The sequence below is a fragment of the Saccopteryx leptura genome, chromosome 10 (genome assembly GCF_036850995.1).
Source record: "Saccopteryx leptura isolate mSacLep1 chromosome 10, mSacLep1_pri_phased_curated, whole genome shotgun sequence".
In the NCBI taxonomy this organism is placed as follows: domain Eukaryota; kingdom Metazoa; phylum Chordata; class Mammalia; order Chiroptera; family Emballonuridae; genus Saccopteryx; species Saccopteryx leptura.
The window spans coordinates 13684006-13694677 of record NC_089512.1 but is presented as its reverse complement, the minus strand read 5'-3'; the positions used below and the strand labels follow the sequence as shown (position 1 = coordinate 13694677).

The 10672-nt window shown below is 61.7% G+C and overlaps 1 protein-coding gene across 3 annotated transcripts; it reads right to left on the bottom strand.

Moving 5' to 3' along the window:
• Positions 1 to 1099: 1099 nt before the first annotated feature.
• XIRP1 (xin actin binding repeat containing 1) lies at positions 1100 to 10314 on the bottom strand. Of its 3 annotated transcripts, XM_066350830.1 has the most exons (3): positions 10179 to 10314; positions 3699 to 7053; positions 3151 to 3277 (listed from the first exon to the last, which is right to left on the bottom strand). In XM_066350830.1, exons 2-3 carry the CDS (start codon positions 7047 to 7049, stop codon positions 3269 to 3271), a joined length of 3360 nt encoding a protein of 1119 aa, XP_066206927.1. In that variant the 5' UTR covers positions 7050 to 7053; positions 10179 to 10314; the 3' UTR covers positions 3151 to 3268. The 3 variants fall into 3 exon arrangements, with proteins under 3 accessions (XP_066206925.1, XP_066206926.1, XP_066206927.1); XM_066350828.1 differs by having other exon boundaries at positions 1100 to 7053; XM_066350829.1 differs by having other exon boundaries at positions 1100 to 7050.
• Positions 10315 to 10672: the final 358 nt, after the last annotated feature.

The following is a 10672-nucleotide window of genomic DNA, read 5'->3' as shown; positions in this document are numbered from 1 at the left end:
TTCCCGGCAACGGTCGCCGCCGCCCGAACATTCCGAACCCAGCGGCCTGGGTTACGTCATTGTCTCCTTGGCGACAGCGGTGGGAGCGCAGTCCCCGCCTCCACGCGGTTCCAGGGCCCGGGGCGGGGCCCGGGCGGGGCGCGCTCCGCCTTCGGCCGGCGGGCGGGGCATCCAGCTCCACGCCTCTCCCTCCGCAGGAGGAGAGGAGGGGCCCAGGCGTCCGCTGCAGGTGTGGCAGCAGGTGTGCTGGGCACCCGGCGAGGCCTCACCCAGGAGCCGCTGCTATCTTTGGTGCACGCTGCCGCCCACGTGCTCACCACCCATCCACACACCTCTCCCCACTCCTCCCCGTACGCCGCTGCCTCCAGCCATTAGGACAGGCTCCTCTGTCATCTCAGGTCACTTCTGAAGAGAGGCCTTCTCCCACCACCCAGGCTAGTAGTAACTGCAGTCCCTCTTCTCCTGGACTGACCTTATTTTTTCTTTCCTTCACAGTATCGCTCCCCTCTAAAACAATCTTATCTGCTTATAACACATTGGCTTCCCTCTTTAAACCTAAGTTCCATGAGGATAAATCCTGCCTTGTTCTTAATGCCCTTAACAAAACCTGTCACGAAATAGGTACTCAATAAATGTTAATTGGATGAATCTGAGAGTTCACTTAATCAGTTCATTCATCTGTGCGTTCATTTATTTGACGTTTATGCAGTGCCTTCTAGGCACTTGTGATAAGCACTCGAGATACTGGGATGAATGAGACAGGGACTCCACCTGGAGGTGAGAAGAGATATTCCGGGGCCTGCAGGCTACTGTCCTACTAGGGAGGAGGATTCTGGTCAGATGCCACTTCAGGATGATGTCCAAGAACCACCAGGAGGGGAGGCCAGAGGTAAAGGGACAGCAGTGTATATGTGTGGGCGAGAGGGATAAGGAGAGCAGGGGCGTGGGCAGAACTTCCTGGGTCCCAGCCAAGACAGTAGAAAGAGTGGCTTTTCCAAGCCTCCCACACCGCTGTTACCAGGAAAACGGGGTCCCTGGAAGTTAGAGCTGTTTTCTCCCACTTTAGGGACCCAGATGCACATGTAGTCAGACACAAAAAGACGAGAATAAAAGTTGGGTTTATTCAGACTGTTTCCCTCCCATTTGGGTGCAGAGTGAGGGGCAGTGGGGGCAGAGAGGCAGTACCTTTGGCTTCTAGGGACACTACTGATTGCCAGCCTTGTCTGTGTGACCTTTGGGCTACCAGGATGACCCTCTGATCCATGGAGATGGTGACGAAGGGACTTCAGCAGAGCCTTTCTGGGGACCTCAGCCTGATCCCAATCCAGTGTCTAGTTGGCCCTGTCCTCTCCAGAAACTAAGGAGCCGATGGTTGAGAACATTTTGACCCATAATAAAAAAGAAATAAAGGCTAAAGGTGGTGGGTCACCCGGGGAGCTCCGTCTTGAGCAGTGGCACGCAGGCTCATGCATGTCAGCGTGTGGGTCAGTCCTGCTGGAGAAGCAGATGCGTCTGTACCTATTACACTCCCACAATAGCTGCGAGTTCCCATCCTTCTCCGGTGTCCGGGCCACCAGGTGGGCGTTCACGATCTTTCCTCTTCCTTTGCCAGCACAGGGCCTGTTGGTGGGAGGTGGAGAAGTTCACTGGGCTGCGGGGTGGGAGTGGTCGCAGGACACTGGCACCCTTCCAGCTGCCACCGGGCTCCCGTTGAGCCCGGCCGGGCTGTGCAGGAATGGCCGTAACAAGGGGGAGGCTTGGAGCCCGAGGTGGGGACCTGGGCCCCCGGGCAGCCCTGCCTGCTCCGGGACCGTGGTGGAGAACGAGTGGACTGAGTCCCCATGCTGGTCCACCTCCTCGTACTGCTCGGTCACAGTTCTCATGGCTCCGTCGTGCTGGGAGCCACCAGGCCCAGCCTGTAGGTCCAGGACACTCTTCTGCCACCCGCTGGGCAGGGGGTTGGCTGAGGCAGGGGCAGGCTTGGGCTGTCCAGAGCATGGGGTGACCTCCTTTTCCCCAGCCTTGTCTTGGACACGTTTCTGACGGAGCAGGGCCTGGCTCACATCCTGGGCCAGGTCTGAGGCTTTCACTGAGACATCCGGACTGTCCCTGGGGCTGGGAGCCCCTGGAAGCCTCCTCGTGGCTGATGTAATGGAGATGAAGGTTGGGGAAGATCCGGCCTCTGTGTAATTTCTGACCTTGGCTTGACTCTGGATCTCAGTAAGGCATGTAACCTCAGTCTGGCTCTTGACTGTCGTTTGACCCCTGACCTCCTGGCCTGAGCAGTTGGGCCTGGCTCTATTGCTTTCCATGACATTGACCTTGTAGACACTGTGGTCCTTTGGAGGCCCTTGGGAATGGTCCCTGGTGTTAGCCTTAGGCTGGAGGCTAGACATGGAGCTGAGGGCCTTGTGCACAGCTTCCTCGATGTCTAGCAGCCTGGCCAGGGTCTGTTCTTTCAGCCGGGCAACCTCTGTGCTGACCCTCGTCAGCTCCCCGAAGGCCCGCTCCACTGAGGCCTCGGGTTTACGGCGAGCAGCAGGAGCGTGGAGGGCCCCTCCCAGCTGGGGCACAGCCTCAAAGAGTCTCCGCAGCGCCTGCACGTCCACACTGCTCGCGGCCTCCTCCTCCAGGGCTTGCACCTGGCTCAGGAGGCCCTGGAGCTCTTGCTGGCTTCCCTGCAGAGTCTCAGGGCTCTCAGGGGCCCCTTGCTGAGAACCTTCCATCGGCTTCTCTCCTGGGGTGCTGGGCTCCTGCTGGGGTGAGGTGGGGTCACTGCCAAGAGCTGAAAGCTTGGGGGTCTCAGGGGTCTGGGCGTGGCTGTCCGCAGCCCGACTCCTGGTTGGTGTAGGGACCATGCTGCGGGGGCCATGTTGGTGGCTGGGCTGGCTCTGACCACTGGAACATCCAGCCAGAGGTACAAGTCTCTGGTCTGTAGAGGTGGAGACCTTGGCCTGCTGAGGCCTGGCTGCTTCTGTCTCACCTTGTTTGCATTCTCCTTGGGAAGACCTTGGAGACAGAGCTGAGAGTCTGGGCAGCCTCTGAGGAGGGGGGATCTGGCTTAGGTGTGCAGGTTTGGGGGGCAGCTGGGGCTTCTTCCTTGGGGGCACGGTGTGCTCTAGTGTCGAGGGCTTTGTCTGCAACTCCCCAGGGCTTCTCTGGCCAGCAGGGCTGCTGTGGGAGTGGAGAAGGGGGTCTTGCAGGGGAGTGGAGGCCTGCTGGCTGGAGTCCTCATCCCGGTGGGCTAGGGCTGGGGAGCCAGGTCCTGTCACAGCAGCTGGGAGAGGAGGAGGAGGAGGAATAGAGGCATTATGGGAGTGCGGGCGGGCACCTGCAGCCTGAGGCCTGGAGGCCGGAGTGTGCTGGGCTAAAGAGTCAGCCTTCAGGGTGGTCTCTGCCGTTTGGCGGCCCCCTGGGCCGACTCCAGCTGTCTCTGGAGGCCCCTGGGCCTTCTGTGTGCAGCCTCCAGGCTCCTCCCACCCTGTCCCAGGACTCTGGCCTGGGCATTCTTGGAGTGGGCTGGGAGCCTGGGCCGAGAGGGCCGACCCCCTGCGCTGCGGTGGGCGTTCCTCCTCAGGGCTCTGAATACCCCCAGGTAGGTCACGGGTCCTCAGGGGGTGAGCAGTGTAGATTTCGTCCTGAATAGTCACCCACCCCCCAGGCAGCCCTCCAAGCAGTACTTTCTGTTCCCCACTGACCTTTCTGGGGGCTGCTGGGATCCTGGGGTCACCCCCAGCCACAGGCTTGGTGTTGCTTTGAGCAGTCCCAGCGGCTGTGGCCGGTGCTGGCTGAAGACCGTCCTGGAAGGGTGTGGAGGGGGCGCCGGGAGCGAGGCCCTGCTTGTGCTTGTTCAGAACTTGCTGGCGCAGACTCTGGGCCTCAGCTGTGGCCAACCGCAGACTCTGCATGGCGGCCTGGAGGTCTGGAGCCCTGGACGCTGCGGGTGTTGTCATTTTTTCTGGCTTTCCCAAAGCTTCCATCCCTTTCTGACCTGTGCAACTGTCTTCTTCTTGCTTTTCTTTGCCAGCCAGAGGGGCTGCCTTTCCAATGGTCTGTGGGGGGCAGGGAGTGGCCCTGGGGCCTCTCAGATGCCCCGTCCCCACACTGGGGTCCAGTGGGGGAATGTGAATGATGCTCTCGCTCGGGGGCAGCCTCTGGGCCCCCTCGCTGGCTGGCACCGGACTTGGGTCAGCCGGTGGCTCCCACCGCAGGCTGTGCAGGCCGCTCAGGTCTCCTTTGTCTATGCAGCTGGCCAGCAGCTGCACACTGGTCCTCTCGGGGGCCCTGCTGGTTAGCCAGGGCTGCAGGGAGTAGGCGGTCAGTGAGACCAGGCCCTGCTCTGTCTCCTGCATCACCAGCCCAGTCCTCGCCACGGAGGTACCCAAGCCACAAGCTAGCAACTGCTGTAACTCCATGTCCAGATCTTCGATATTCTTGCTGCGGCCTGGGACTGGAAGCCTCAGCGGTTTGAGCCGGAGCTGGCCCGCTGGGTCCTCCTGAACCAGCAGCCCCTGCTGGTCCACGTCCGGCCGCTGCAGCACTTGGCGGACAATCCTGGGGAGCTCGCCAGACACCAGCTCCTCCTTCCGTACATGGGGGCCCCCCTGCCCTGGGCCCGGGAGCACGTACTTGGCAAGGCAGAGTTCCCCTGGCCCTCGGGCCTCCATGAGGATGCCGCCATGGTGCAGGATGCCCGGTGTGGCGTGCAGAGTCCGCAGGGTCCCCTCGGCTGCGGTCTCCTGTCTCTCCAGTACCCCGTCTGACAGGTCCGTGAGCTGCTCTTCCTGGAGGTCGCCCCCTCGGATGCTCTCAGCTGCCAGGGAGCCCATGGGGCAGTTCTCAAAGAGCCAGGTGAACTTGTGCACAGAGCCCGCAGGGATGGGCTCAGGGATTGCCCTTGATCCCTGGTCTTCCCTTTTGCCTGCCTCCAGGGCCTGGAAAACCTCCTTCTGACGGGACACCTGCCCAGAAGGAATCTCCACTCGGCTGCAGTACCTCATGGGCCCCCTTCCACAGGGACGGCCCGACGCCTGCAGAGGCTCAGTCTCAAAGACGTGTCTGTTGGTCTGTCTTTCTCCAGCCTGGACCTGGCTAACCTGCAGATGTTGCTCCCTGGAGCCTGCTGACCCATCCAGGGGTTGGGGCACAAACATCCAGGTGCAGGATCGTGCCTCGGCCTTAGTTGTGGGATCTGTGACCTCTGACCCCTGCTTCTCCGCCAACTCACTCATTGGGCATGTTTCAAACAACCAGCGGATGGTCTGCACGTCTCCCTTGGGGAGTGCCTCAGGCTGGGACCCTGCCTGACTCCTTCCTTCTTCTTCCTGTCGTTCCTGTCGCTCCCGCTGGTGGATCACTTCCAGGGGCTGGGTCTCGAAGAGCCACCGGGCAGTGCCCACGTCTCCAGCCACCACCTCCTGCCGGGTGATGCCCCGCACCACGTCAACGGTACTGGGGCTTCGACCCAGTTGGTCTAGGGGCTGTGTCTCAAACATCCACCTGTAGCCCTGCACGTCACCTCCAACTACTTGCTCTCTGCTGACAGAGGTCAGGGCATGGAGGTGGCCTTTGCCATCCTGCATGGCATACACCGGGGACCCTGTGTCCTGGGACTGCCCAGCAGAATCAATTCCTTCTACTTTGCACACATTCCTGGAGGTAGAAGGCTCGCCCTGCCCAATGCTGTCCAGGGGAAGAGTCTCAAAAAGGTTCTTAAAAGTCTTTACATCTCCCTTCACCCTGTCCTTCTGGGGGGCACTTGGAGAGAGGGGCGGTGCTGAGGAGCCATCCCTGGGTAGATGCTCACTCAGAAGCCCCTCACCCTCCCGGGGACCCACCCGCTGCAGATGACCCACTTGGATCTTGTCTCTGGAAGTGTCCAGGGGCTTCATCTCAAACAGCCACAAGGTGGAGCGGACATCACCAGGGACCACTTCCTCTTTGCGTGGGGCTTCTGCCCCCACCTCCTCTCCCCCTTTTAGAGTGTCTAGTGCTTGGGTCTCAAACAGATGCCGCTGCTGCTGAACATCTGGACCAGGAGGGAGCAGGTCTGGGGATGGCTGGAAGTCCTTCTCATCCACTAGGATCTCCCGAATGGCATCCAGGGGCTGCGTCTCAAAGATCCAGCGAGTTGCGTTGACATCAGGCCGGGACCCTTCCTCCAGGGAGATCCCCCGGATCACCCGCACCTGGCTGGGGTCCCGGTTGATGGCGTCCAGAGGTTGGGTCTCAAAGAGCCAACGAGCGGACCTCACTGCGTTGCTCTGGATCTCCTCCCGGCACGCGGCCGTGACCTCGTGGATGGCGCCCTCTGCGTCCCGGATCGCGCACAGCGGCTCCGTCTGGAATAGCTTTACCGTCTTCTTCACGTCACCCTTCAGCTCCTGGATCTCGGAGTGCAGCTGCAGGGCGCTCTGCTCCTGGACGGAAGGGCGGGAGCCCAGGCGGTCCAGCGGCCGGGTCTCAAAGAGCATCCTGGTTCCCTGGACGTCTCCGCCGGCTGCGGGCTCCCTCGCTGTAGCCTCCGGCGCCTCGTCCTGACCCGTCAGCTCATCCAGCGGCTTCGTCTCGAAGAGTCGGCGGGCGGCACGGACGTCCCCTCCGGATGGCCGAGGTCCGGCCGGCTCCTGGTCTACGCTGTGGGCGAAGAAGCCGTCCTCAAACTTGCGGGACGTGGCCTGCACGTCACCGCTGGGCACGGGCTCCTTCGCGGCTGCCTTCTCGTGGTTCCCGATGGCGTCCAGCCTCCAGTTCTCAAAGATCCAGCGCATGCACTGGACGTCCCCCTCGGTGGGCTCCTCGGAGCCCAGGACCTCGGCCAGGTCTTCAGCCACGGCCTCGGCCAGGTTCTTGCGGAGCTCCGGGTGGATGTGTCTGTAGAGGCGGCGCAGCTCGTTGGCTTGCCGCTGCTGGTGGAACTTGGAGAAGGACTCCTTGGGCGGAGGCAGCAGCAGATCGTCCAGGACCGGCGGGGGAGGGAGCGGCAGGTCCTCTGCCGTCGCCACCGGGATGGCTGGTGTGGGAGCCGCCTGCGTCTGGGCGTCGGACATCCTTCTGAAGAGAAAGGCAGAGATGAAGACGGTCTGGGGCCTCAGGTGGGAGGGGGGCTGGCTGCTGGGGGAAAGAAGAGAGAGCAGAGCCCAGGGGCAGAGCAGGACTGTGGTGACATGCTCTCTCCAGACTTCACTTGGGTCTCGCTCTGCCACCTGCTTGCTTAGTGGGTGACAGATCTGAAATGTAAGGCCTAGGGAGCCATCCACCAAGGTGGGTCCTAGCTTTCCTAGAATCACCTGAGCAAGCCGAGCACTGCTGGGCCCATGAAGCTCCGGCCTTCGGCCCCACAAGGGATGCTCAGACCTCCAGCAGGCCCACTAGACATGCCCCCTCCTCGCTTTCCTTTTCCATAGTCGCTTTTCCCTGGCGGAGTCCCAGGTAAGTAGTCTGAGGGAGTCCTGACTTTCGGGGTCTCAGCCAGGGAAAGGCAGTTTCCTAAACTGGTGACGATTTCCCAGGGAGAAGGAATTCCCTTTCATGACACTAGAGGGCGTGCTTGCCACTTTCACTGGGCATCTTGCCCAACCTCTACCCAGGCTCTCAACTCACTCTCCAACCTTTCCCCGGCCCAGCGAGGCGGAGCAGGGGTCCATAGCCCATGCTGTAGCTGTAGTGGAAGCAGTAGAGGCTCACCGGGTATCTCATGGTTAGACGGAGCCAGATCCTGAACCCCAGGTAGGGTTTCTGTGCTATAGCCCAGGGCTCGGAGGTCTGAGCTGGGGTCTGGTAGCCCAACCACTCAGGATGAAAAATGAGGGCACTGAGGCCCAGAAGGGGTCAGGTTTTGGTGAATGAGTAACGAGCAGTGCTTGCTGGTCTGGGTTCCTAGACCCTATTTGGGGCTCGGCAAACCAGAGATGAGAGGATGGGGAGTGTGAAGCTTTATCTGCTGTGGAGTCCCTTTGTTACCCAGCAGGCTCCCCTAGGAGAGCTAGGGTGACACCTGCAGGTAGGGTGGCAGTAGGACCCTCTGCAGAGACAGCCCTGCCCCTTGCTCACGGAGACTCGGTCCCCACTGTGTGCTGTGGGCACAGCTTTGGCCCCGTGGTCCTCTCCTTTCTCCCCCTTCATGTCAGTCAGTTTCCCCCAGGCACTGCCTCCTACCCCCAGCTCACCCCTGCCCCCTCCATGGCCTCCATCCCCCAAGCCCTTCTCTGGTCTCTGTCCACCGTATCTTATCTGTCCTGTGACAGGTGTACTAGCAGTTCCCAGAGGCCAGCAGGGAAAGAATGAGAAGCACGCGCCCCCTCCTGCTGCCCCTGACCTGCTGCTCTGCTCCACACTCAGTGCTAAATATAGCCAAGATCCTGGTCTCAGCTCGGCAGCCCCGGGCCCTGGGGAGGCGCAGGCTCGGCCGGTGGGAACCAGGGCGCCTCGGCCTGCTTCCTCTCCTCCTCCCTGGGCCCCCGGACCCTGCCCCTGCCTCCTGAGCTGGTGGCAGGCCCCTGGCCTGCAGGACGACCAGTGCTGGGGCCTGGAACCCTGTAGTGGCCAAAGGGGCCTGGGGCTGAGGGGAGTGTAGGGACAGTGGCCGCAGGAGGGAGCAGGGCTTCCTCCTTATGGCCACCTCGGACGGGGGGGAGCAGAGACCTGCTTGCCCACCAAGGCCATCAGAATCCCAAGGCCAGTGAATGCAAAGCCTTCGACCTGAGTCTCAGCACAAACTCGGGGGGGTTCCTTCAGTCTCTGAGTTCTAATGAGGACCCCCTGCCAAAGGCAGACCGTGCCTGTCCCTGCCTCCCCATCCCGTCACCACCATTGCGGCCTGAGACCGTGCCTGTCCCTGCCTCCCCATCCTGTCACCACCATTGCGGCCTGAGACCGTGCCTGTCCCTGCCTCCCCATCCCGTCACCACCATTGCGGCCTGAGACCGTGCCTGTCCCTGCCTCCCCATCCTGTCACCACCATTGCGGCCTGAGCAGATGGCATGTACAAGGCCACCAACTCCACCCCTCCGCCGCCCCCAGGAATCTCCAGAATCCCTGTTATGGTCACAGATGGTTAGAATCACGGAGTCCAGGGATGTCAGATGTAAGGACCCTCAGAGGTCACTGAGCCTGACCCCCTCATTGTTCAGATGGAGAAACCGAGGCCCACGGAGGAGAAAGGCGCTGTCCCAGGAGGCTCCACAAAGCGGTAGCAAGGCCTGAAGCAGGTTCCCCTAGCCCCGGCTTTCCCACACCTGCCCCTGCCCGGCCTGAGCTTACGTCTCTAGAAGGCAGGGAAGGCGGTTCAGGGGAGGGCAGAACTCAGAACTGGGACCACATTTAGGGTGAGGGCCTGAGCCCCAAGAAGTGTCCCAGAGCTTGGCCCCCTCGCGCTGGCCAGCCCTGCAGGGGGACCCCACCTCGGTTCCCGGCCTGCCTCTCCTTGGCCCAGTCCCACTACAAGCTCTACCTCTGGGCACACTCAGATCTCAGCTCCCCTCCTTGTGGGCCCCAGACCTTCCCGCAGGGCTTTCCCATCTGGGCACACTCAGATCTCAGCTCCCCTCCTTGTGGGCCCCAGACCTTCCCGCAGGGCTTTCCCACCGGGCAGGACGACGGCCTGAGGGCAGAGTCCTAGGTCAGGACGTGTGGGGAGCTGGGCTCAGGCCGGGCCTGGGGACATTCCTGGGGCCAGCTATGTCAGGACCTTCACCCACAACAGCTGGGCACGGGCTTGTCCTAGCAACAGAGTTGGCAGAGCTTCCCACCCTCCACCCACGCGCCCTCCCGCTTCTCCTCTCTCCCTCTTGCCCCCAGACACAGGGCCTCCCCGGGAGGAAGCCCCGAGCCTGGGGAGCGCTACACCTGCATTTTAAATGCCGAACTCCAGGCTGCCGCCTCCTGAATGCCGTTCCGCATTTTTTCAGACTGGCAGGAACTTGTCTCTTCTGTAGGCCTCAGGCCTGTGGCCGCCACTCCGAGAGCTCCCCTGGGGCTCACGCTAAGTTTCCCTTAACTTCCTCATGGAATCTGTCTATCAGAGACCCCTCCCCTCGCCGACGTCCAGATGCACGTCCCCTCCACCTCTGTCTGCCACCCCTCCTGCCTGCTATCCTGAGAGCCCTCCGAGGGTCCAGGGGGGCCTCCCGCCTGGCCAGCCAGTCCCGTCCCAGAAAGACAAAGGGCAGGCCACTCACCTGATGGTCCCGCTTGGCTGGTAGGGTGCTTCGGGTCTGTGGCAGGTGCGACCAGGGGCCTGTCGTGACTCTCGGGCTTCTTGCTCGGGGCTGGTTCTATTCGGCTGGTTCCGTGAGATGCCTTCTCGCTGTCCTGACTCTGGGTCTCTGTCCCCTGCCAGCTCCAGCAGCTGCCTTTATCACGCAGGCCAGGGGGTGGGCCAGGGTGGGGGCGGGCGGGAGAGGCTAAGTTCAGAGTATGAAGTGGTTCAGTTATTTTTAGGGCTTGTGGAAGTCACTCTTCCATCCTGGGGAATCGGTTACATGTCCTTTCTGCCGGGAGGGGAGGGCTTCATTCATCGAAGCCTGATCTGAGGACGGGGGCTCGGTGACTCAGCGTGGTGCGGTGCGCCCGCTCGTGTGTCCCAGACTATTTTGAGGAAGTGAATAAGGAGGGGTATCTGCCACCTGGATGGCCCTGTCCCCTTTCCCTGTGACCCCTCCTCCCCACCACC

Coding starts and splice junctions, on each gene's coding strand:
- XIRP1 (XM_066350828.1), bottom strand. CDS start 7,049: ATGTCCGACGCCCAGACGCAGGCGGCTCCCACACCAGCCATCCCGGTG.